This window comes from Tympanuchus pallidicinctus, unplaced genomic scaffold, assembly GCF_026119805.1.
Source record: "Tympanuchus pallidicinctus isolate F22 unplaced genomic scaffold, pur_lepc_1.0 scaffold22, whole genome shotgun sequence".
In the NCBI taxonomy this organism is placed as follows: domain Eukaryota; kingdom Metazoa; phylum Chordata; class Aves; order Galliformes; family Phasianidae; genus Tympanuchus; species Tympanuchus pallidicinctus.
In genome coordinates, this window is record NW_026294739.1 from 15012754 (window position 1) to 15038384 (window position 25631).

Genomic DNA, 25631 nt, shown 5'->3' on the forward strand with positions numbered 1-25631 from the left:
TATTCTCCTATTCCTCATTCTTTCCTGTTTTGTTAAATCATTGAGCCAGTCAGGCCCCTTCCAGCTCACTTTCACTGTTACAGCCCTCAGCAATAGTCCCTCATTTAAAGCAGTTCACACCTTATGAAAAGCAGAGCTTCTACAAATCAAAAGGATATTTAACATGTTTAAAATGAAGATCACTTTCTCATAGTTGCACAACCTGCCTCAGAGAATGGCAGAAATCCTGCCCTGAGATAAATGTCACACAGCTTTAAGCACCTAAATGCAAACATCTCCACTGAATCACAACCCATCAACTCCTTCATGGTAACTACAAAGAAGTCAATATTTCTACACTGTGATTTCTCTGCATTTTAATAAAAACATTCAGAATGGTTAATAACTGGCCTGTGGAGAGACCCTTTTTCTTACACTGCCTATAGGGAGATCCCACGAGGACTATGTCAGTTGTGGACACCTGCAGCAACCTAAGCCAGAGGCAGATTAATTGCACCCTCAAGGGTTTGAGAAAAACAACGGTCTTCTACCAAAGAACAGGCTCTGAGTTTGGTGCTCAAAAAACAACCTCAGTGCTTACACTGAAAGAAGCCAAGCCTCAAATTTGGTAAGACACCCAACCTTCCACTTTAGCTTCACAGTAGTTTCAGAGTTTCATAATAAAATGTCTGCCTGGAGAGATGAGCAAGACAAAGATAATTTCAAAAAGCATAACTTATTTGGGATCTCAAATGATAGCTGGTAACTTATAAAACTTGTAACTGTAGCCTACGACTACAGGCTTTGTCACTGAAGGCCAGGAGTGATAAACCATTTTACTCAGTGCAGTGAGAGGGATCAGGCAGTACCTGGCACACTGCTGTGTGGTACACATTTCATACTAAGGTGGACCATAGCTGGCTTCCTCTTCTCTTACCCTCGTGACAAACGAGAAATTCAGCTGAATGTGCTGCAGCCCTACCTTGATGTAGTGATCGATCCTCTCCACTGACGTGAAGCGAGCTTCTGTTTCTGAAGCAAGTCTGACTGTAAACTGGAATAACCCTGTTAACTGGATGATGGGAGGAAACAGAGAGAAATGTATCTTTTAATTGATTTAAATGACTAAGCTAAAGGATACTTGCCACAAGTACTCTTGTCTTGGACCCCTTACATTTAACTTCAAGATAACCTTCATTTATGAATTGCTTCAAAAGCCAGAAGCTTAGGAAGGTTTCCCACAAGCAACAGCCTTAAGTGTCAGCCATCTGGATTCTGTAATGTTGTGTTATTACCACCAGGAGGCAGAAAAGGGCAAACAACAGAACCAGTAACCATTCTGAGCCGTGATGCTGACCCCCAGTTGACTTCCCCCCATCTTTTCCCATCCTTGTATATTTAGGAAGCATTCACTGGTCTGTTACTCTCACTTATTACTGTGAGGTACATTCAATAAGAGAGTAAGTCATGCAGACACACTCACTTGCACAGCATACGAGATAGCCAGTCCAGCATAGGCTGGAGGAATCTGGCCATGCATCAGAACAATCATAAGGCCAGTGGTTGTGATAAGAGCAATGCTGATAATGTCCAGCCGTACAGCCAGCCAGCGCATTGCACAGCTGAACAGGTAAAATGGTGCCTGATTGTCATCAAGGAGCTCCTGATACCTGAAATACATAAATAAGATGTTAGTATACCTTCCTGAGCTCGCAGTGCTACAGAAAACCTAGCATTCTGCTATCTGATCTTGCAATTCAGTTTCACACCAATCACAGCTGTACAGCAGAGTGCTTTCCTGCTCTATTTCATTTAAGCTGCTATCTAAGCACTGTCTTCCCAAAACCTCTGGGACAATTTTCTCTTGCTCCCACGCTGCTGGTCTCATAACACCTTGCACCTGCAAAATCTGACATTGTTCTCATGGGAAGCAAATACCACTCACAGAAGAGAGGTCTCACTTTCCCTCACTGTCAGTTATTCTGCAGTTTTAGTTGACACCGGAGAAAACCAAACGTAGTCCATGACAAAGTGGATAACAGTCACTCAAATACTTGATAAATGTTGTCTAGGTGTACAGGTGCACAGCTCACCAATAGGCACACAGGGGATTAGTTAACATGCCAAAAAATTGCCCTCACCATTATCATAGCCACCTGCTGCAGAGAAGCCCAGAAGGGGGCACTCATCTGGGACTCCAGCACTGTTCTTCCCAGTTGGCTACCAGACTGCTTTTCTTTCCCATTCTCCTTCTTGCCCTTCCTCATTTTTTCTCCCCAAAAATTAATTTTCACTTACACCCAATGTATGTCACCAGCTAAACACCAGTAAAGTCTTTCTGAACGTTAAGCTGTCACACTCTGCTTTTTGCTCCATCACTCTCAGCTAGGTATTCAGACTGACCTGTGCAGGAATTCCTGTCCTTTGTGGTATGCATGGATCGTGGAGAGCCCCTGTATGCTGGATGTAATGTGAGACAGGAACGGAGACTGCGTGATGTTATCCAGACGCTTGAGCTCTCGAATAAAGACTCTGGAAAGAAAGAAGCACTTTTAAGTGCCATGCACAACCACTGTACTGATGCATATATATTTAAAGATCCCCGTTTCCCTACTAACAGGTCAAAGTATCTCTAGTTTCAGTCACAGCAGCTGAAGCACTTACCTAGACACAGCATGCAGAACCATGAACAGGACGATGAGGGGACCCACTGCCACCAGGAACCAAGGGAACACCCCAGAAATCACCCCCACACAGAAGAACACAAGGATAACGTTCTGGATGAACATTTCTGCTTGAAATGGCAAACGAACATCCACTGGAAAAGAACAAGGGAAAAAATTTTGAGTACAGGAGGCTAAAACAACCCGTATAAAGCAATTCAGTCCAGGTGTGCATCATCACTGACAGGAACAGTGGTTTCTCACGGCTTTTTTTGAATGCAAAATGTATGTCACCATTAGAGGCACTTTTGTCTTCTTAAATGCTAGTTGTTCTTCCAATTATTCCCACTAACAGAAATAGCACTGATGCAGCTCTGACCAAATTACCACCTTTTCTGCTCATGAACTTCACTCTGATGCTCCAGGTTCTCCTGCATTAACTGCTAAGACTGTCACATGCAGACTGCAGGTGCAAAAGCAGCTATGCATTTTCTTATAAGTGAACAGACAGACCTGAGATATCAGCTGCCTCCTACAAGCACAACCCTGCTATGTCCCAACTCCCGCTGAGTCTATTGCAAGTGACAAGAGAGACAGGGGTGGAATCTCCACTGACATACCTTCATCCATGTCTTTGGAAAACCTGTTGAGAATCCGTCCAGTAGGCGTAGTGTCGAAGAACTTCATGGGGCTACGCAGAATCCGCCTGAAGAGCTCATCGTGGAGCCTCGAGGATGCTCTGAGAGTTCCCTGGCAGTGCAGCAGATGATAGAGCGTTATGAAAAGATGTCTGTCTGTCACTGACACTGATCTCTCTCTCCAGGCATGAAAAAAAAATTCTGCCAATTTTCCCTCTTCAACTTTAAGTATAGCTTTTTTCCCCACACACTTTGCACTTTCAATTAGTGAAAGGAATTAATTCAAGCAAAAATTTAAGGGAAAGCGTGATACACCTCCAAGAGATGACACAACAGAGATCTTATGATCCACGATCTGACTTCATCTGGCTCCAAAGTGCCTCTCAAAGTCACCAAAATCCCAGAGACAGCAACGTGCCAAAGCAGGGATGGAGGGGTAGGGATGCATGAGAAAAGCATCAGGCAGCACTGACACTCACCTTCACAAAAACAACACCACGAACAGCTTTCAGAATCAACATCACTGCCATAGACAGCGCATAGATGCCAGCATAGTAGTGCATGTGGGGGTTATCTTTCATGCTGTTACTTATGACCGTGTCATTTCCCAAAGTCACAGTGGTGTTCTGCAGGAAATTCAAGGTTTCAGTGAATAGTTAAGATAAGGATTAAGCACATACTTATTTCACATGGTAGAATTTAACTGACCCCCATCACTGATTGTTTTTGACACTTCTATTCTAAAGAAAGTACTTCAGTAATCTTTGGATACTTCAGAAAGTGGTAGGTGATATGTGCTATTTCTGTAGCATCAGAAACTCCCTAAAAGGTTGCTTCATTTGATTCCTAATCTCCCATTTCATACCTATTGTTTCTTGTGCTCTGCAGAACGTCAGATACTTGTACATCACCAGTGCTATTACACAGAACTATTCACCTTGGATGCGTGTTCATTGTCTCCTTAAGCACAGTTATTTTCTGCCAGGATGCAGAATTGATTTAATAATACACTGTCATACATTTTTTTTAAGGTATACGTCAGATCTCATTATTTATTTTAGTACTGCTGGCAAAGTGCACTTCAGTATCTGTTCTCAGAGACCAGGATGTTTAAAGCATAACCAAAAAAAAAACAACCCCACAAACCCAACAGTCATACTTGAATTTTTGAAGGCAATAAGGCTTGCAATCAAAGCCCCTAGAGTGGAAAAGGCCCAAGCAATCTTCAGTCATTATATCCTTCAAAGCGGCTCCCAGGAGTCATTTGACATAGAGCCATAAACCATTACAAGAGTTTCCTGCTAGAGGTAAGGTCACATTCAAACAAAAGGCAGCACTAAAACCAGCAATTCTTCCTGCAGCTTGTTGGGGCCTCTTTCACATTTTCACTTCCTTCTCTTTGACAAACCAAGGCAAGAACAAGAGGGCAGTATAAAACCCCATGAGCTATTACATCTTTTTCATTACTGGAGTTCTCATTCTTGAGATGGAACTCTCTAGCAAGATCACCTCTTGGGAAGCCTTACAACTCCAGTTAGGAAGCCCCGTTTGGTCTCCTGGGACTGCTTGGGATTAGTCTGAGAGCAACTCCCCTGCTCATTAAGCAAAAGAGAACAGAAATGCTGTTTATCTTACTCCGCTGCCTTGCTTGATCCAGAAACTCAGCCACCAGTTGCTGAAAGCCGTGCTGCCCACATTCAGCACAAACAGTGCCATTATCACAAGGAATGCAAAGGGGCCTCCGGCTGCCTGAATGTAGATGCCATAAACAGACCAGGGGACAGAGCCTTTGCCTTTCTCTTCCAACTGAACCAGTTGGCCTGTGAAACAAGAGGAGGGAGGAGTGAGGAAAGTTGCTCTTTTGTGAGTTTGTGAACATACACAAAACAAAAAGTGGCTTCCACTCTGTACAGAATGCTTTCAGAAACGCTCATTATTTAATATGTGGAAAATAATGGTTGTTTTTCAAAAAGTCACAACTCTTCTGCAGAATCATTCAAGTCTGAAAAAGTTTAATCAGCACAGACTTAAATACTACGAGTCTCACCAAGGCTTTTAAAATCCTGCTTAAGGTCAAAGTTAACATTAAACAGATAACCCCACAACAAAGGTCAGACCTTCAGATTCCTCATACATAAACATCAAGTCCTGCCTAGGAATGTGCAAGTGCCAAGCCACACACACTGCCTTCTTCAGATAAGAGAAGAGGTGGTGCTGCAGACAGAGTACTGTGAACTCCTTGGCACCAGTGGCATCTGATCCGTGGCAGACTGACCAAACTTCTCATCACTGTGCTGGCACCAACACTGAATGAATTCCTGAATGCTCTCTGCCCGCTGCCTGAGTCCCACGGACAGCAATGAACCGCCAGGACTTGAGAGAGCTTCCCAAACCTAAGAGGTGCATTCATAATGAAGTTTGAAAGCAAACATTTTGAGCTTATCAGTGTATGAATAACTGCAGTACAAAACTCAACTACGCAGTTACCCTCTTCCTTCTTCACAACCTTCTCCTTCTTCACAGAGCCCGCTTTGGTGCCTTTATCCTGGGGTCTTTTCAGTGAACTGTTTGTGTTCTTCTTTATGTTAATCTGTGGGACAACAGTGACACAAAACATACAGGAATATTTTTCCTTTACATTTTCACAGCTGAACCAAAAGTTCTTCTTAATAAGCTGCCTCCTAAACATAAAGGCTTTCAAAAGCATAGCACTGATTTCAGGGGAGATATAAATTTCGCTGTTATTATGGATGATTGCCAACTCTGATGGATTCAATTCTCCTTCTCTATTGACCTGAACTGCTACAAATCTGCACTGGTGGTGTGCAAGGTTTAGTGTTAAGCCATTTTGGAAATATATGCATACTTAGTAGAACTATACTTCTACTGCAGAGAGATACAATCTCCCACGTCCCTTAGAATAATAACTCAATGTTATTAAGAGGCTCTGTTTTCCCCAGATGCTCCCTCTAGCCTTTCTCCCAGGAGAGCTCTTCATGAAACATCTCTAAGGACTAAGTCAGGCTTCCAGAAATCAGATGGCCAAACACTAAACTGCTCACACAACTGCTGTTCTAAACCTGGCCGCATTCCCACTAAATGGAAATGACTGTCTGGTCAGAGGCAGCTCAGTTTAACTGAAACCCCCTACACATCTTCAGGAACATCAGCCACCTCCCTGCACCATAAGTGATAAGAGACACCTGGCACACATCAAACCACAGAGAATCCAACTCCACAATCCCTTTCCTCTTATCCTGCAAGGAATGCAAATCAGTGCTCTCTCTGTGAGCTAGTGTTTATAGAGAGACATTGAAGGTCAGCCAAGCATGCAGGCTGGAGAATCTCATGTTAACTGTCATTACATTCATCTTGAAACAGCAGTCCTATAATCTTCAAGTCTCACAATGGATATGCAGAGTAGTGTGTGACATTCCTTTGCTTCTTTCACTAACATTCCACCGAGCACCTTCTATCTGTTCACTTACCACAATGCTAACTTCTCACAGAACTGCAGGGGTTGGAAGGGGCCTCAAAGATTGAGTCAGTAATTCCTTTTTTTTTTTAATCCTGTAACTGGTGAGTAAGGATTCTTTCATCAATTGAAAAAATAGGCTGCTGATACCTTGTGTTTCTTACTCCAAAGAATAACTTCCAGAAACAAACAGGACAAAAGTGGGAAAAATCAAGTAACTGAAAATTTAAACGTATATCCTACTGAATGGAGACAAGAGCACCACCAGAGAAAACAATTTCTTACATCTTCAATACATGGGCTCACTGGTAGAGTCCCTTCTATTATGCATTTCTCCAACTAAGAACTGTGATTGCAAATACAATGTGATAAAGCACAGATGATTCCACCACAAGCATACTGGTCAGACCAACACGTGAAGCTATTTTTCACTTTTCCATTTCATTGGAAAAATCAGAATGCTTTAGAATGGAAAAACAAGTACCTCAATATGTGGTGTTTCTCCCAGTTGTAGGTTATTAAAAATGGTTGCATAGTCCCCACTTAAATTCATTAATTCCTCGTGACTTCCTCGTTCAGTGATGCAACCTTCTTTCATGAAGATCACTTCATCACAGTCAACAAGATACTGCAGAGAACAACAGCAAGAACAAGTCTTTATCCCTGTGCCTAATAAAGAATTAGATCACGCTCTGCACACACGCAGAAAGCTAGTTTATAAAGCTCAACTACACATTGTATAGAGACAGAGCTTTGCTATAACAAGTTGGGGCACAGCAGTCTGCAGTCCAAAGGTAACTGACTAGACAGCATTACAGGGGAGTCCAAGAAAGCAAGAATGAGAGATGTAGTTAGTACCTGAAGCTGATGAGTGATGAAAAGGACAGTCTTTGACTTCAAGTGCTTCCTTATTGCACTGTTAAAAATGTGATTTCCAACATGAGCATCTAAGGCACTAAGGGGATCATCAAGGATGTAGATGTCCCTGTCACTGTACAGGGCTCGGGCCAGACTGATTCTCTGACGCTGTCCTCCGCTCAGATTCGCCCCTCGCTCCCCGATCTGTGCAGACACAAGCTTGTTACTTTACTTCTATGGCACTGTGATGCAGATATTCAGAACTCAAGAGATGACTGGAATGAAGCAGACCGCAGTATTTTGCCTCTACATAAATCACACACAGCTGTACACCACAGTATTACACATACATTCTATGTCTACACCTTTCTGAAATACATTATGCAGTCTAACTCAAGGTTAACATGCTTCAAGTGTTGCAGCACTTTTTTGCTTAGCCATTTTAAATCAAGTTCAAATAGCTCCTGTTTAGGCAGCAAAATACACAGTGAAAAACTCCCATAATGGTAACCTCTAAGCCAAAAACATGGCACTACCCTCAATAGCTTTGGTGCTCAAGGTGCATCCAGCAGCTCGGCTTATTTGCACAGCATTATTATGGTGTTCCCCCTCACTCCAGTTCAGCAAATTAAAATTCTACTTTTTTTTTTTGCAACTACTAAGTAGTTTATTATAAGCAAAGTTTATACCTCTGTCAGGTCCCCATTTGGAAGGATGGCTAGGTCAGGTCTTAGACAGCAACCATTCAACACAGTATTATATCTAAAGAACATGGATTAGATAAGTAATAAGAACACTTTTCTTTCCCAAAGTATCTAACTAGCACAGCATTATTTCACTTCCTACACTAGTAGCAGACATTCCATCAGTCTTAAGCAAATGATCTGCCTTCGATTCCCAAGAGAAAAGTTTGGATAATAATTTATTATCAACTTCTCATGTCCTGGAAAGGTAACGAGGCAATTTATTTTCAAGGATTGCTAGCACAGGTCCCAGGGGTGGCCTCCACTAGAAGAAGGTCACATAATGTGCCCAAACATAGCAAAGGGAGTTATTGTACTCAGAGGGCAGGGCCAGGACAGCAAGAGCAAATGTAATTTCAGTGCTGCTCCACAGCAGCTGCTACAAGCAGAGGTCGGATGGCACTTAAGCATGAGGTGCAGCCCTCACTGCAGAGGAGCAGTGACAGCCATCAGCCACAGCGACCACACACAAGAGATTCAGACTCTTAAATGAATCTTAAGGGAGTCTGACAGACAGATCTTCAAAAGCAGGGGTAGGTTTTAACTGCTGCACACTCTGCATTAAGTTTTCCTTCACTTGGGACAAGAATTCCTAAGCTTCTGTGAAAATGAGCAAACATTTCTGACAAACCTTTCTTCATCGTAGTCTTTGCCAAACAGGATGTTGTCCCGAAGCGTGGCATTGAGAATCCAGGCCTGCTGGGCCACATATGCAAATGTTCCACTTACTGCAATGCTACCCTCCAAAAGGGTCATCTGGAATTCAAAACCATGAAATTATGCCAGGCCATATCTATAGACAGTCTCCTACACAGGGTAAATAAGCAAAATGGGAGATAAGAAAGAAGAGCAGAAGTCAAAAGAGAACATCTCACCTGCCCTAAAATTGCTGAAATAAGTGAAGTTTTTCCACTCCCCACACTGCCACAGATTCCAACAAGTCTTCCCTAGACAGAAAAACAACATACGTATGGTAGTCATTACATTCATTATTTACATTCTCCATCCCTGTCAGGACTACCCTTTTATCTCAGAGATTAAAACCAGACAGTAATGACAACTGAAAAAGGACAAAATAGAAATGCAACTGAGACAATGTTCTAATTCTCCAAAAATAAACACTGAATACTTTTCCACTGTGGACTAAAACCAGAGAGACTCCACAGGTGAAAAGGAATGTATCTTAAGATCAGTTTCCTTCTGACTGCGCCTGACAGAAGCCCAAGCCCACAGAATACTGCACTCAGCCAAAGTTCCAAGGTCTGCCTGAACAGAATACACCAAGATGCTCCTGAGAGCCTGGTTTCCAAAGTCCTTTCGTTGTCTTCAGTGGGTGACAGACCAGATTAAGAAAAAAAGAATCTGTATCTTAGCCAGCAAACAAAAAGGACATGAGTGCTGTGAAAAGACAAAAATCCACAGATAAATGAAAGGTTTCACACAACTGATTTACAACACCTGGTCAGCGTGATAAGAAAAAACAAAGAGGGGAGGACTGAACATCCATTAGAAATCTCAGACTGTAAGATACAATTTGCTAAAAATCACAGACCAAGAAAAAGCTGGAATCCAGTCGCTCTGAAGCAGTTATCCGCAATAAAACGGGTGGGCTGCTATCCACATCTAACAAGGAATACATTCAGAAAAACTGTTCTTCTTCCTTCCATTAAAAAAATGTTAAAGTGGGCAAAAAGGGTACACAGCTGCTTTTATATTTGTAAAAGATACCATCTATTACTTGGAAGATTTTCTTTGAGTTTATACGTGCTTTTACCTGTCTTGGAATGAGGACTCCCATTGTTTCTTGAAAATCTTTCTTTGTCCTTCTACTGCATTAAAATTCTCAGTGAATTGGTTGTGCATTCTTCAATTAAAATCCACCTTTATATTCCATTAGAACACTTAATCAACTAAAACGTTTAGTCAGAATATAGCTGAGATGCTATGAAATTGTCAGATGGTTGCTGGCATTAACCATCCACCAATAGCTCACCTACATTTCTCTGCTGATTCTTTAAGCTCAATAGCTCAGATACTGAAAGCTACAGGTAGCAAAACCACGATATGAAGATTGTATATCCTGCAGCATCCCATAGGCTGTTTGCAAAGATCCAGTTTGCTAAAATGTACAGCTGTTTATACCTAGATCAGACGCTGCATCCTAGATACTACAGCTGCCATGGATTTGAAAGCAGTGCACAAAAGCAATATGCCTCATTTCACATTCTTTATTCCAAAGGACAGCTAAATATGAGGCCTTCTGAGAGCTCACATTTTCTCCTTTCTTCTCTTACCTTTTCTATCTCCAAGTCAATGTTGTACAGAGTCCTCTGAAGCCGAAGGTTAACCAGGTGGATGATTCTGTTCTCCTCCTCGGGGCTAGGATGGTCATCACTGTCCACTAGAAGATGGCCCTTCTGTTCTGCCAGCACAGCTTGCTGTCCCTCATTCTGCAGCTTCATTTTCTCTTTCTTGCCCTTGGTTACTTTCTTGTCTTTTTTCACTTTGGGAGTCAACTTTGGTGAGCTCTGGACGCTGGCGTGGGAGAAGTCCCAAGCCAAGGTAGCATTTTTCACCTCTATCGCGGTGTGAGGATTGGCTGGTTTTTTCTTTATCATATGAACCTCTTCCATTAGAAATAAACTCTGATAGGAGTTGTGAGAGAGGTGTAAAGATGAGACACCTGATCAAGACTGGGAGACAAGCCTACGGCACACTCACGCAGCAAAACACATCAGGCTATATAGTGGGAGAAAGCTGAAGAGCAAAAGGTAGCTCATTAGTGTAAACTAACTCCAGGCGTGCTAAGGGGCTGGGGCATTCCTGGATGTGGTGGAAGGGCTCAGATACACTGAGACTTGCAGAGAATCACAATGATCTGGGCGCCTTATGAGACAGTCTAATTCTATTCAGACTGCTCACTACTGCAGCTTTGTAACTTCCAGATACAAAACAGAACGCATAGGTTGAAGAGGAGAGGACCGTGACAGAAAATGACTGACTTGTCCTGAACACCAGGTCATGACAAAAGGAGATGGAATTACTTTTCTCTTCAGCCTTTATCCTTCATCTCTTCTGCTGGGAGAATGTCATCACTCACAAATTCAGCTGATCTATGCTGGGCTGCTTGACAGTAAGTCATTAAGTCCATTGCATCATGCCTTCCACCACATCCATCAGTACTTACAATCAACACAGATGACAAAGATTTTTTTACAGTTTAGTTAAAAATGAAAATCATTTTGTCTCATATGACTTCCGTTCTGAACTAAGAAGCCCTAGTGATCAGATTTCTCAACTGCCACACTTCTTTACTTTTGAGGTTGCTCTGCCCAAATCACACGTTATTAGAAAGCCCATACCACTTACAGAGCCACTACATCACTTACATTTCAACGTGCTATGAGAGTACCCCTACCTTGTGTTACACTCCTTACACAAGTTAAGCTTCCTCTCTTCTCCTCTTCCCCCAAAATTCCCTTCAGTACAACTCTACTTAGGAAAACTTGATTTGGGATAAATCAATTAGAAGATTAAACAACAAATGCTCAGAAGTAATGGGATCTCTCAGCCATTCTGTGGATTCCACTCTTTCATGACTATAATTTTCACAACTAAATTTGTTCCATGAATGCATTACACAGAATCTATATATCATCTTTTAATATTTTTGGAAGCCTGTATGGCAATTTCTGCAATGTGCAATATTACTGTGTCTGCAAGAAGGCACAATAAAGGCTTGTCCTCTGAGCTCATACTGAACTACATGGTGTATTCACTGGGGTTGAAGGATGAGATCAGATTGTTTCTGTTATCTGGGTTTAATTTTATGCCATAGATTTGTTTTAGTCAGGTCACAACTACATTTATTCCTATAATGGAACTGTTTTTTCAGTCACAATTTGCTCTGGAAATACAAAATCTGTTTTTCATGACTACAAATAAAACTCTAATCACTTGTGCAAAGTGTGCTGATGTACCACGTGACTCTTCCAAAAACAGTTTCACTACAGACAAGTTGCACTGCCTTTTCACGTAGATGGCCTTAAAAGAGGCTGCAAGAATTATTATCCTGTGAACCATCTATCTCCATATTCCATCTTTAATGGTGATCAACATCAAAATCCTGAAATCATTAAATAAGTCTATTTTGCTTCCCACAACAGTACTGCCTTTAGGCTCTAATACCTCCTGACTGGGTTTCTATCCCTTCTGCAGAATAATAATAACCTGGAATGCTAAGTATACAGAAAAAAACTCCTCATATAGCAAAACAGCATTGCCTTCAAAGCGTTCTCTTAGCATCTATTGTACACATACAACACTCCACACTGCCAGTTAAAACTGCAAAGCTAAAGGTCTGCTTACCTTAAATCTGTCAACAGAAACAGATGCCTCAGATAGAGACTTCACTGAGAAAGGTGTTACTTTTAGAGCAAAAGTCATCGAATTAAAGACAGTGACCACTGTGAATGCCTGGAAACAAAACAAGAAAGAATCACATTTGGATGTAATGCACTCAACAAACAATTGCAACCCTCTAAAGGTTGCACTGCCATAGCAGAAAGTTAAAGCCATAGGAACGACCTGCAGACCATGAATAACCCTTTAAAGATTGAACATGCTCTGGAATGGTAGGGAACAGAGCTTTGTAACAAATCAAGACATCAACATTTGTAGGTCCACAGAACAAAGCAGATGGCAAAGTCTGCGTCGTTACTTGTGAAGAGCAATGTTCAAATTCTGTCTTAAGTCACCAGGGAGCAGATCTGTGCTGGTTGCATACAAGCACACTGTGAAATGGAAACACCCAGTCATCTCAAGGTTGTATCCAGATAGTGGAGAGTTGATTCACACCCATCTTAACACCAGCCCGAGGAAGGTCAGGGCTGAAACAGCATGGAACATTTTCTGTGCAAAATACAAGACTACATCTGCTGCTGCTGCATCCATTGGATGTTCACTTCTGTCAGCCACACTGGCACACAGCAGAGAACTGGCTGAAGAGAAACGGCTTAACAGAAAAGTTATGGTAGCAGTACAATAAGGAATTCAACACTGCAATTAACTAACCACTTACCTGAGCTGCTGTAAGATCATAGCCAAGTATCATATGGACAGAAAAGGTCACCACGCTGGCAATGACTACAACTATGGGAGCCACTCCCACAGTGATGCTCTGGAAGTAGCCCGCACGCTCCAAGATTTTACGCTCTTCCTCACGAATTTCTAGAAATATAAATAGGGGAGCTGAGTTTGGAGTATTTTTCAGAGGAGCACATACACAACATGCAAGTGTATATCACCATCTATGGCTCTATGCTAGGGTGATACACCGAGGTACTCAGCAATGGGACATCAGCACAACAGGACACGTTTATAAGTTGTGTGAACTCACTTTGAACATTCTGAGAAAACGGTTTGACCCAGGCATACATTTTAATGAACTTTATGTAATTAAGAACTTCGTTCATCTTCTGTACACGTTCATCTGTTGTTGATACACATTTTCTTCTGAAATAAGCAGTGAGGCGTGATACAAACATCTGAAACAAAAAGTAACATGGTACAGTATTAGTAAAACTCAGAAAGAGGTTATTTGACAGCTGAGCAGAACTGGAAGCAGGAACAAGCAAGTGTACACTCCTCCAGGTGCAGCACTTCTCAACACCTTTCACTGAACTCAACAGCAATACGCTCTAGGCTGAAGCACATAAAGTTCAGTTCCCATACACAAGATGTCCAACCTCTGCCTGAACACTGCAGTTTAGTTCAGCTACAAATATTTACCTGGAAATCCCATCTATTAGCTTTCCTATTTTCGTGGTGTCTTTTTTTTTTTTTTTTTTTTCTGTCATTTTGAGTTTTCTGTTTCCAAATTTCTGTTTCTCACATCATCTTTAGGAACACCTTCAATAACACGCAGTGCCAAAAACAGCCTTAACTTGACACATTTCAACACTTCCTGTTCAGAACCACGCACGTGTCCGGCCTGAATGAAGCGGGTCTTAACTTTTCAACTTACCATTGCTGGGTAGAAAAGGATGAAGACGGCAGAGCCCAAGAAGCCCGTCGGGCCCAGAATAATTACATTGTAAACCATTCCTAGAATGGCCACGATAGGGCCCCCAGCCAACAAACTGCCAACTGCTGCAGCTTCAAACATCCTTTGGCCGTCATTGGAGCACACATTAATGAGCTGAAAAACACACGTGACAGACGATGCGGGTTTCAGGCGCAGTCCATTCCCGAAGCAATACACTGCACTGCCTTTTCCCCCAGCTGTGTCTCAAACGGCTGCTCACCTCGCCAAGAGACTTCTCCTTGATGTTCTTCAGCTTGAGGATCTTCTTAAACGCCATCGTCAGGACAGCCCCTCGCAGTCTCACCCCCGTGCGGTAGTTCAAGGCCCACGTTAGCGCGAGGGACCAAGACCGCACTACTTCCGTCATAAAGATGCCAAAAACTAAAAACAAGCTGTACTGCAGGTTGGACTCACTCTGTTGGGTGTACTCCAAAAGATGTTTCACAACGAACGCCTACAGGAAGAAATGCAAGCTTGCGTGAACACCCCATCATCCCAGAGGACCACCAGGCAACAACTTTATGTTAAGTTAGAAATAAGTAGGCTACTTTGCTTTCACAAGAGCCATCTGAAATAGAAAGCGTCTTCTTTCGAGAACTAAAAGATGACAAACAAGGAGCACTGTAACACAGCCCTGCTGAGAGCCGAGTGCTGAGCCAAATTTATTAAGAGAGTTCAATTGGCACCGCATTCCTTGCAGCACGCTTCTAATCCCGTGTCTTCTAACTTAACATAAATCTGTCAGTTAGCTGAAAGCAATGCAACGTCATATAGAAGAGTTTTAAAATATAGTCACTACTTATACATCTGAGCACATTAATAAAAACATTCCTTTACGTGACATTAAGACCTTTTTACTTTATCTTTGGTCTGCTTCAAACGTGCTTATTTGATAAAAAGGAACAATGTACCTACAGTTGTGGAGGGGAAGAGTGAGAAGGACATTTGCAAAACATTCCTGGAAATAAACATCAGCAGTTTAATCGTAAAGAAAAAAACAAGCAGAAAGCACAAGGTACGCAACGCCACAAATCATTGGGGCAGGGAAAATAAAAAAGGAAAAGAAAACAAATTAACCACTCAATCCCTCCCCCGTACCCTTTCCCCCCCAAAACATGAACACTTTACCTCAGGAATCACATTGCAAACATGACCTGCAGAAAGAACGCAGCCCCCAGAACCACCAATTCCCACCTCGAGCTCTCTGTGGTCCAACGGCACAATGTAACATCATACAACTCACAGTCATCAGCAATATTAAATACTATTGACTGAGAAACAAGAGGTTTTTATTTGAAATAAAGCATCATCTTAAACGGTAACATCTCACAAACACGGTACAACAGGTAGAGAATTGTATAAATATACAATCTGCACATACAAGATAATTATGAAGGGTTAATGTTTAACAGTTTTAGCCTCTAACATAAACTATAATTGGAACTATACACAATTATAAAATACAAGAACAGCACAGCGTGTTTTCATGAAGTCCAAAGGAAGTCAAATTTGCAGGTGCCAACAGGAGAGGCTTCCGAGGCTGCACAAATTCTGAAATCTGCTTTAAAATGTATGCTACTGTAAGGCTTCGTGGGTAACAAAATGAGCTCTCCTAGACAGCTTTTCAACAAGATGCTTTAAGATAGTGGTGCTTTTGATATGCTACTACAGAGCAGAATTACCTTTGCCCACAATGGAAAGCAACCCAAAAAAATTTTAGACCAAAGAAAATATGTGAGAAGCCTTTTTCATCACAGTCCTTTGAAGTCCTCTTGACTAAATCACGTTTTGTAAATAAGAGTTCTGCATAGTTTTATAGTTTGAAGAGAGATGGAAAAAACAAAACCCCACTATTTCAGCAAAGGTATTGAAAGCTATAGCCCAGCACCAAATAACAGGAAAAAAATGGAGATCAAACTCATCTGTTCTGAGGAAAATAATTCTGCGTGTCAGAACCAAGGAAACATGCTGGAAATAATTTTGCTCTTTCGTTTTCACAGGTGTGAATTAAAGCCAGATGTCCATTGGTTTCTAGAATGGCAACTGAGAAAATTTACATATCGATCCCTGCACAAATGTGAGGAGCTCACATTCACAGACCTATTGCACTCCAACTTTCTCCTTACTCGGATTTAGTTTTACATCCACTGTTTGGACGACAACTGCATACAGTTGGTTTGCAGTTACTAAGAAGATTACTGACTTCTTTTTTTCCAGTATTCAATCCAACATATGCAACCGAGTCACTGAGCACTGGGGTGAAAATCCCCCTTTTCCTCACGAGCTGTAACTCAGCATGGTCGCAGACTGCAAGCCTTTTCTCGCACACCACAGCATTGCTGAAGGTCTCCAAGAGAGGATGTATAAAGATAGCAGATGTTTCCTGGGGTCTCATTCCTCCCAAAACTTTTTAGTGCATTTTTTTTCAGCACTGTTTTATAGAATCAGCATCTCCCATGATGAAATAGAGACCAGACATTAAACCCCTTTTTTTTTTTTTTTTTTTTTTTTTCCAGAAGAAAGAAAGAGGAAAGAGCAGATTAAAGAATTTTGAAAAGGGAAGAAGTCACACGGAATTCACATTTACATATAAGCACATACTACTTGAATTCAAGCTAATTTAATGAAAAGAATCCAGCACAAAGTTATTTACAAAACAAGAAAGCTGCAGTACAAACGTAAAACGATCGAATGGAAACAAGGAATTCCTGCGACTATTACTGCAGCAGATGCTACGAGCTGCCCAGCTGTCTAAGCATTCTCATTGAATAAACATTACCTTACCTTCGCTCTTGGCGTTGGCTCTGCCCAGCAGGACTGCCTCATCCTGACGCAGAAAACAGCCATCCTGAAAATTCTAAAGAACAGCTTCTGTCACTGGTCCCACTGCAGCGCGGGCATCCCACCGCAGCCGGCGGGCAGCGGGGCGGGCTGCAGCTGGAGCCAACTGGGAAACGGGAAACTTACCTCCACCAGCTTACCACTCCCCCCTCCAATAACTGACCAAACTGTCAAGCTGTACTCCACTAAGATGGCAAGTTTCCCCATCTCCCACACAGGAAGAATAGCTCTGAACAGTTGCAAATGGGTACAACGTTCAGACGCGGAGTTAAACTACGTTCGGTCATAGACAAAACTTCTCTGCTCCTTCACCTCAACGTGAAGTGCTGGCAGCTGATTAAGTGGCAGCGAATGTCTCACCCGTACTCAAACATTGCGACGGTTATGACGAGGCAGTCTGACACGTGCAGCTATCTGAGCATTTTACAGGCTTAGGTGCTGTGTCGGATGAACGAAATAAAACACAAGCAAGACCCTTGAAGGATCTGGTATCAACTGAAGAAGAAGACAGAGGCCTTTCTGGTTATAACCATCACAATGTTCATTAGCGAAGCCACAGCTGTTGGCTGGCATTTCAAGGTCACAGGCACCCCAAGTTTTTGAAGTTTAATATAGTTGTTTAACTCCATTTTGCCAGTTTTCACCAATATATGAAGTCAAGTGCTTTTCCTGATCTCCCTTTTCACCTTCAGGTGACTGAAAGGGCATAACAACACCAGAAAGCACTAATGCACCAGAGGAGACAGCACAGGCATATCCATGAGGCATGCCACTAAAAAAAACAGGGAGGAGGGATGGTAAAGACTCATTTTTCATGCCAAATGTTAGAAGTAAGAGGATATTGCTCCTTATCCAGAGAAATGAATAAGGTTGTCTGCAAACAGGCAATGTCCCCAGATGATTTTAAATTATCCAAATTGAACATCAATTGCAGTCGCAGCTCCCAGCCTTGTCAAGTTGGTTTGTTTTTTCCTTTCCCTTCCCACTTTCATTCCACAGTTTGGCTGAGAGAAATTGAGATGACACTACAGAAATTAGGGAACACCCTGCTGCAAGTTTGTTACTAAACATAACAGCAGCTGCAAAAGCCCTGCAGTGAAACAGTGACAGAAGCTCTTCTTGGGGAAAGCTAGTGCTGTGAAAATCTTAATCATGATATATTGTTAATTACCACAGTATGTTTGTACATTTTATAACTAACGTGAGACAAATTATTACCATGAAAACAGGACCACAGAAACATTTGTCATTCATTTTACATAAGAGAAGGCAAACTTTAAAAAGGGATAAAAAGCAGAAGAACATTTTGATAAGACATTAAAAGCTGGAAAACATTTTAAAAAAGACATTCCACCTAACAGTGCACCCAGGTGTACTTACCCCAGAAATGAACCTTCAGCTTACCAGCACACTGAAACGTGTACTACTAGCAGTAATACTGCTCCTACTCCTCAAGGGAAATGTGTAGAGAATAAATTTAGTCAAGATTTCAACTGCAAATCTGCACAGCACGTGCAACAAACAGGTGACAAAGATGTTGTGAATGCCAACTCCCATATGTTGTTATCTTCATTACGACCCATAACAACAAACTGCAGCAGCTCCTAGAGGCAATAACATACTCTAACATAAACTCTACACGAAACCTGTCTGACCATATCTGCTTAATTATAAGTAGTGCTCTAATAAAATTGCTTGGTTCCACTTCTCGAAGACTGTGCTATCAATGCCAATAATCTAAAATCAGTGTTTCATTGCAAGATAAATTTACAGAATTTCAAAACAAAAGGAAAAAGCAACACAACACAAAAGACCTGCACATAAGAATTTTATGCAAAGAGATCACGTGTCAGTTAAGGAATAACTTTAAACTACACTGAAAAACAAAAAGAGAACAAAGAGGTGTGCATTTCCTCCAAGGTATCTAAACGTCCCCTCCCTTTTCCAAGAACTTGGCCTCGGTATTCAGCAACTGATCCACAGCTGTAGGAAACCTATCTCGGATTATCGTAACACTCCGGAATTTCACCCCGAAATTTCTAGCTAGTCAAACATTTAAATGACTCCGCAATGAAACCTTCGTATTTTGCACTTGGCCATGAGATGGAGCCCTCCGGGGTGGTTAAAGAAAGGATGGATATTACTTACTGGTCCACTGAAACCCGCGAGCTGCGTGATCATCAGACACACGATGGAGATGATGAGCCTGGTGCGGCAGAAAATCCACACAACCCTCCGCAGAGAAGCATCGTCGGGCCCGCTTTCTTTCAGCTCTTCCTGCCACAACCTCTCCAGCCTAATAGAAACAGGTGTCTTATGCTACCAACCTTTTGCCATGAAGGCAGGTTCAAGCTCACAGGTACTTCTTTGTGAAAACTCCAAATGCTTTCCAGTTCACAGCAACAATAATTCAGTAATAATTTCAAGTTAAATAAATGCAGGGTATATTCTGTGAGGTACGGGGAAATCTCTGCATCTTGAGATACCTATAGTTAGTACAAACAGTACTAAAGAGAGGGACAAAAAGCAATGCATCAATGCTTTCTTTTTTTTGCCAGCACATTTTTTTTCAATGCCTGTAAACTTACAAAAAATGAAACAAACAAACAAAAAAAACAACACAGAGAAGATATTTCTACCTTCTACAGTTGACATCTGAAGACTCGTGCCTTGACAAAGACCATACATCATCCATGAACAACTCCCCTTTCTTGTATGCTCTGCGAGCCAAAGGAGTGAGCCAGGAGAAGGTCATGCAGGAGAAAAGCCCAGCATTATCAACAGGGTGCTGGTGTCTAAAAGAAAAAAATCAGAAACAAATGAAAAGGCTCTGGGCAACCTGATCCAGTCATGGATAGCCCTGTTCCCTGCAGAGGAGCTGGACTAGACGACCTTTAAACGTCCCTTCCAACTCCAAGGATTCTATGATTACAAAAAGGAAAAAGAATTGTAAAGCCCTGAGAAAAACAGAGCCTCCTATTCAAAGCACTCAGAGTTCCAAACGGCCCGTGCAGGTCACACTGGCTGAACGCAATGTAACCTTCTCAGTACCAGACCCACAGCTGCAATGCCACTTTGTACAAGGTCTGAGAAGCAAATGCTGCATCAGCTCTCCTGCAGCCTAAGGACTTACTTGGAAGTGGTCCGTATGGGTTTCAGCGCATTCAGGCCATGGTGGTATTTGCCCTTGTGATGCTCTTCGTCCAGCATTCTCAGCTGGGAATGCACGGAGGTATCCAGTGGAAGCCCCTCTGCGCGAGCAGCTGCTTCCAAGGCATCCTGGCATTCAATCTGCTCTCACAAGAAAGACAGAAGAATCAAAGCTGTGTTTGAAGTCCACAACTCCTGAATCCTGCAACTGGGCGCCTCTTTCTTCTATAGGTCACTGCAACATCCTCCAGTGCTACTAAAATGTGGTAGAGGACAGATCTGAAAGTCACAGGAGGCACACACATCTCAGATCTGCAATGGACTGCTGCATTCGTATAATAATTTAGCATCAGTCCGTGCCTGTGTATTCAAAGGATAAATGGAGAGATTAATCTCGAATACTGTCACAGGATCAGAAGTTTTAAGGAAAGGAAACACGATGGAAGAAATTGCAGAATCAGTTATTACATCAGTTCTCTGTAAATTCAAGGAACCAGTGACTGGCTTCTGCAGTGAGGTTAAGACATACATTCTTAATGAACTTGCCCCCTCTTAGTACAGTTTGGATATTTCTACCCTCAGAAAAGTCAGATTACTTTCAGAATCCTATTAAACTCTCCTCAAAAACACCTTAGGTTGGATCAATGAAAAAGACATATTATGCAGAATAGCACATACTTTATCACACGCCCCATTTTTTCTCATTCTCTCTGAACTAAAGGGAACAAAGATAGTAATTCTATCTGCTCCCAACCATGCTTCTCCACGGCTCAGCAACTTGATTAACAAGCACTTATAACACAAGATTTATCTCAGGAGAGTCTTCCCACAGCCTCAGAAAAATGCAGCCTTTAAAATCTAATCTTACAGGAGAAAGTAAGCAGCAGAGATATGGAAAAGTCAAAACTTTGCAGAGTTCAAACAAATATTTTGAAGTTACATGTGGCAAAAGAAGAAGATAAGCTTGCTATCTTCACTTGCAAAGGGCTCACTACTGGATCTGATGACTTAATGGACCATTTATTGCAGAGCCATGTTATCTGTGTGCTTTCTGGTTCTTTGAAATTTAGATATCCTGTGGACTCTGGTAGAAATCTTCCTGTGTGTCTTGCAAACACAGATACCAGAAAATCGTTACATTCAGGTTGGAAAGGACCTTTAAAGACCAGCTAGTCCTCCCCCCAGCCCTCTGAAGGTACCATGTTTACCCTTATCTGGTGCCTTGCCAGGGCAGTTATTTTATTCCTTTGAAACTGCCTTGCAGCCTCCTAAAAACACAACACCCCCGAAGCCTTAAATGGCCCTCATTAGCAAGCATTTGATTCCTAACCTTGTGTTACATGATTTGTCTAGAAGTGCTACTCCTTTAAGTGAGCCTGACTGTATTATATTAACACCAAATGAACACAATTAGCTCCCATTCGCATGAAGGACGAGAACAGGAAACTGATAATGACAGCATAAATCTGCCCTTCGTTTATTTAACCAAGTGCTTAAATGCTGCCTAAGCGTGGTGTCAGCAGCCCATGGTCCCGGCCTCAAAAAGCAATCCAAATCTAGAGCTGTGATTACAGAAACAGACAACAGAATGAGAAAACAAAGGAATGTTACAACACCCCGACACATGGAATAATCCAAAATCTGCAGCGCCCCAAACTGAAAGGCTTCTCAATTCTTACCAAACTACCAACCCACCTCTTACCAAATCCACCCTAACCAGCATTAGTATGGGATCTGCCACAGACGTCTGCAAGGCCTCTGCAGCAGAGGAAAGTTCTGCACCAATACTTTCAGATACTGCAGAGAAATTCACAGCCACTTTGCCACACCACCCATCTGCAAAAGCCCCAGGCAGCTCTGCCCAAGCACCCCATTTTGCTGACTGTATGCTATGTTGCAGCTATTTGTTTTTCACAGCACACAAGAAGGACCGATGAGTCCAAAACAAGACTCCCAAAATCAAAAACAGACTATTTGCCAGGATAAATGTAATGTTTTTCAGCACTTAAACGCAAGAACAGCTTTCAATAGGAAAGCACAGTTGCAAGATTGCATTTTTCTTCTAGTATTCTTAAATGCTCACTAAAAAATTAATCATTGAGCACTCACTCTGAAGCTGCTCAACAGAGCTGTCTCAGCAAAAGCAGGAAAAATAAACTAATAGAAGACCAGGGCACTGCCTGACAAAGGCCTGCAGAATCAGGTATGTGAGAGGTCCGTAAAGTCATGAATGGCACAAAGAGAACTACAGAATGGCCACAGAAGAGCCAGGACTCTTGGAGAAAGTAAAGCTTTCCACACAAGGCACGTGTATAAATGGACTACAAATGGGAGAATTGAACTCACAGAAGTACATCATGGCTCTCTAAATACACGACAACAGAGGGCAACACAGAACTCTGCCCAATACCTTATTAACAGTTGGTGGTCTGCACATAAAATCCCTGAAAGCACAGGCAGCTTCTAACAGAAGAAATGGCTCTGTGCTTGGCATCTGATGAAGCCGTGCCACACCTGGGGGCAGGCTAGTACAATTCAATAGACAGTGAAGAAAATCAAATGAGGAAGCCATTCAGCTTATAATCCCTCTGCTGCATGCTGCTGAGAACACTCTGGGGCAGCGTCGCTACACACCTGCCCCTCTCTGACTGCATGCAAACTACAGGCAACAAAACCCTACCAGCAGATGTAATCATCATTTCCTTGTACAAGGTCAACAAACTGCTCACAGTGATGGGAAGCACATACAGTGATGCAAGGCAGAGCCAGAAATAGCAGCTTTTATAGACATATCTTCCTAAGCAGGGAACAAGGGCATTTATTTTGGCAGGGCTGATGAAGCAGGTGAAGAAAAAGGAGGCAGCTGTGTTGCAGATATAGAAAAAAAAACCCAGCAAGGTCACAGCCCTTCACACAGGCAATCTCACATTTAGCAGAGGCTGTGGCAATTTATTGGTTTGTAAATTGTAGCATCAGATGACAACAGCAAAACCAGAGAAAGCAGATTTTCCATCCATTACTTTTCTTGCAGAAAGAACTGGATTTGTTTGCAGTCAACATGCAAATCAAATCCCACCAGTCAGACAATCACTATCTCATCTTCTGCAAGGCAGACCTTCCAGGGTTCAGATCGCTACAGAGAAGGAAGAAAATCTCTTCTTTTACCTAGACATCTTCTGGCAAACTAGAGACACAAAGTTTTATTCAAAAGTGCTTGCAGCTGACACTGAATATTAAAGCTACTGCGGCTAATTTAACAGTACAGTTAAAATTGGTTTATTCGAGCAGTAAAGAACCAAGTTGGCAATACAGCAGAACAGCAACTCCCACCCCTCCTATTTACAAGGCAAAGCTCAGCAGGCCTCCTCACTCCTACATTCAAATTCCCAATAAGATGAAGCCAAGCACAGTGCAGCTCAGGACTAGGCCAGCACACCTAGAAGTGCTGAATCCAGTGATTACCAGCCCTGTTCAGTGATGCTTAGAACATTCTCTGTATGAGGACTCTGGGCTGAACAAAAGCTTCATATTTAAGAAACTGCATTAAAGGATTGCTGTTTCAAAGCAAGATTAGTCACTACTTTCCATGGGATTGAGAAGAATAGGGCCAATTGATCCCAGTTAGCTTGAGAACTGAAGCAACACTCTGAAGTGTGTCCTTCCCAGCAGTTCTTCTGACTCTCTCCAAGCGTATCACAGAATAACAGAATGGCTTGGGTTGGAAGGGTCCATCCAGTCCCAACCCCCTGCCACAAGCAGGGATGCCACCCACAACACGAGGTTTTAACATCCCAGGGAGGAAAGCTCTACAAGGTTTTAATACACCACTTTTACAGGCTGCACAAGCCATTGCTGAAGTACTGTTGCTTTCATCACCAGAACTAAGAGCATTTGGAAGTGAGGTATTAGTGTCAGTGCGTGGGACTGCAAAACATTTGCTTTTGTCTGGTAAAGCAGCAAGTGCTCTTTTGACTTTGTATTCCATTACTGCAATTGCCCTCTTCTCCTTTCACTGGATCTGATGCAGTGTATGATCTACAGAATTAAGAGGATTTGCAGCATTAGATTCCCAGCCTACTCTAAGTATAATGCTATATAATACGCTGCCCGATGAGAACATGAGCTTTTCAAGACTAGTTTGGTGCATCATTCATCCATGACATCTCCTGGGAGAAGAAACAGCAATAGGCAATGGGTGTGAGAAAAGAGCCACTGATCCTTCAGACACATGCATGCACTGATCACACAGCACAGGCAGCAGCAGAATTCGCACAGCACCAACAGGAGGGAGTCATCAGAGAGCTTCCAGGACTGCTGCAGTGAATTAAGGCAAGAAATGAGGGTCTCTATTTTTCTGCCTCCTGACAAGCAGAGGTCTCTGCCTGCTTCTCAGCTTCTGCCATAGGGAAGAACACCTCCTCATAGCACTGGCCATATATCCACACCTAGAAGAGCAGCTGTGCTGTCTTTTCCTTAAGAAAACAAGAACTGTTATGTTCTGACTTCCTACAAAAGCATAGTGATTCAAGAGCTTAAAATCCAGTCATACACTCTAACACACTGCAATGTGACATTATACAAGAGCTCCACAGTTGTGTTTGTGTTTTTTTAATGAGCAGAAGCTGTACTAGTACTTGAGTCAGGATTTCAAAGCCAGTCTTGAGCTTATAAATCCTCCAGTTAGAGCAGCAGTCTCTCAGTACCTAGACTATAGCCAAACAAAGTCACGGTAGGTATGGTTGTGGTGAGTCTGAAGCATTTCCCTGCACAGAGTCCTAGCTGAGGACAAATACATCAGTTTATTCCAAGAACGTTATTTATTTGACCTTGCCCTTGAATCCTCAATTAGCACCGAGGCAATACAGTCTAACCTCTGCCTTGGAAAACCCACTTATTTTAACAGTCCAAGAAATACATGGTTGGTCATATGACATTCATTTCAGTTTTTTTTTAAAACAGCAGCTGCTGTGTATGCATCTGATTAGCAGCTGTGCCCCGTTCAGGTTTCTAGTGTACATGAATCCATGTGGTGTTTCACATTCAGAAGAGCACTCACGATCCTGTAAACAAATGACACGGGATCCACTTGGATCTGAGCCTGTGTATTTCTTACCCAGCACTGGAGCTGCACACATCAACAGCTGAGCAACAGCAGACCCTGTTGAAGGAAAATATTGATCTGTCTGAACTGTGAGTTGC

The 25631-nt window shown here is 42.3% G+C and overlaps 1 protein-coding gene across 8 annotated transcripts in view; it reads right to left on the bottom strand.

Annotated features, from left to right (window-relative positions):
- The window catches only part of ABCC5 (ATP binding cassette subfamily C member 5), a 39628-nt gene that overhangs the window by 6549 nt on the left and 7448 nt on the right, over positions 1 to 25631 (bottom strand). For 4 of the 8 annotated variants that reach the window (XM_052687336.1, XM_052687328.1, XM_052687329.1 and 1 more), the window contains exons 3-24: positions 20416 to 20573; positions 19922 to 20077; positions 19431 to 19578; positions 14662 to 14895; positions 14382 to 14555; positions 13755 to 13902; positions 13437 to 13585; positions 12725 to 12832; positions 10651 to 11001; positions 9232 to 9303; positions 8988 to 9112; positions 8303 to 8375; positions 7614 to 7817; positions 7240 to 7383; positions 5768 to 5870; positions 4916 to 5100; positions 3760 to 3906; positions 3263 to 3392; positions 2644 to 2797; positions 2383 to 2511; positions 1463 to 1649; positions 962 to 1051 (exon numbers count right to left, since the gene is read on the bottom strand). In XM_052687336.1, the coding sequence (XP_052543296.1) occupies positions 962 to 1051; positions 1463 to 1649; positions 2383 to 2511; positions 2644 to 2797; positions 3263 to 3392; positions 3760 to 3906; positions 4916 to 5100; positions 5768 to 5870; positions 7240 to 7383; positions 7614 to 7817; positions 8303 to 8375; positions 8988 to 9112; positions 9232 to 9303; positions 10651 to 11001; positions 12725 to 12832; positions 13437 to 13585; positions 13755 to 13902; positions 14382 to 14555; positions 14662 to 14895; positions 19431 to 19578; positions 19922 to 20077; positions 20416 to 20573 (3369 nt within the window). The other 4 variants (XM_052687332.1, XM_052687331.1, XM_052687334.1 and 1 more) reach the window with 4 other exon arrangements.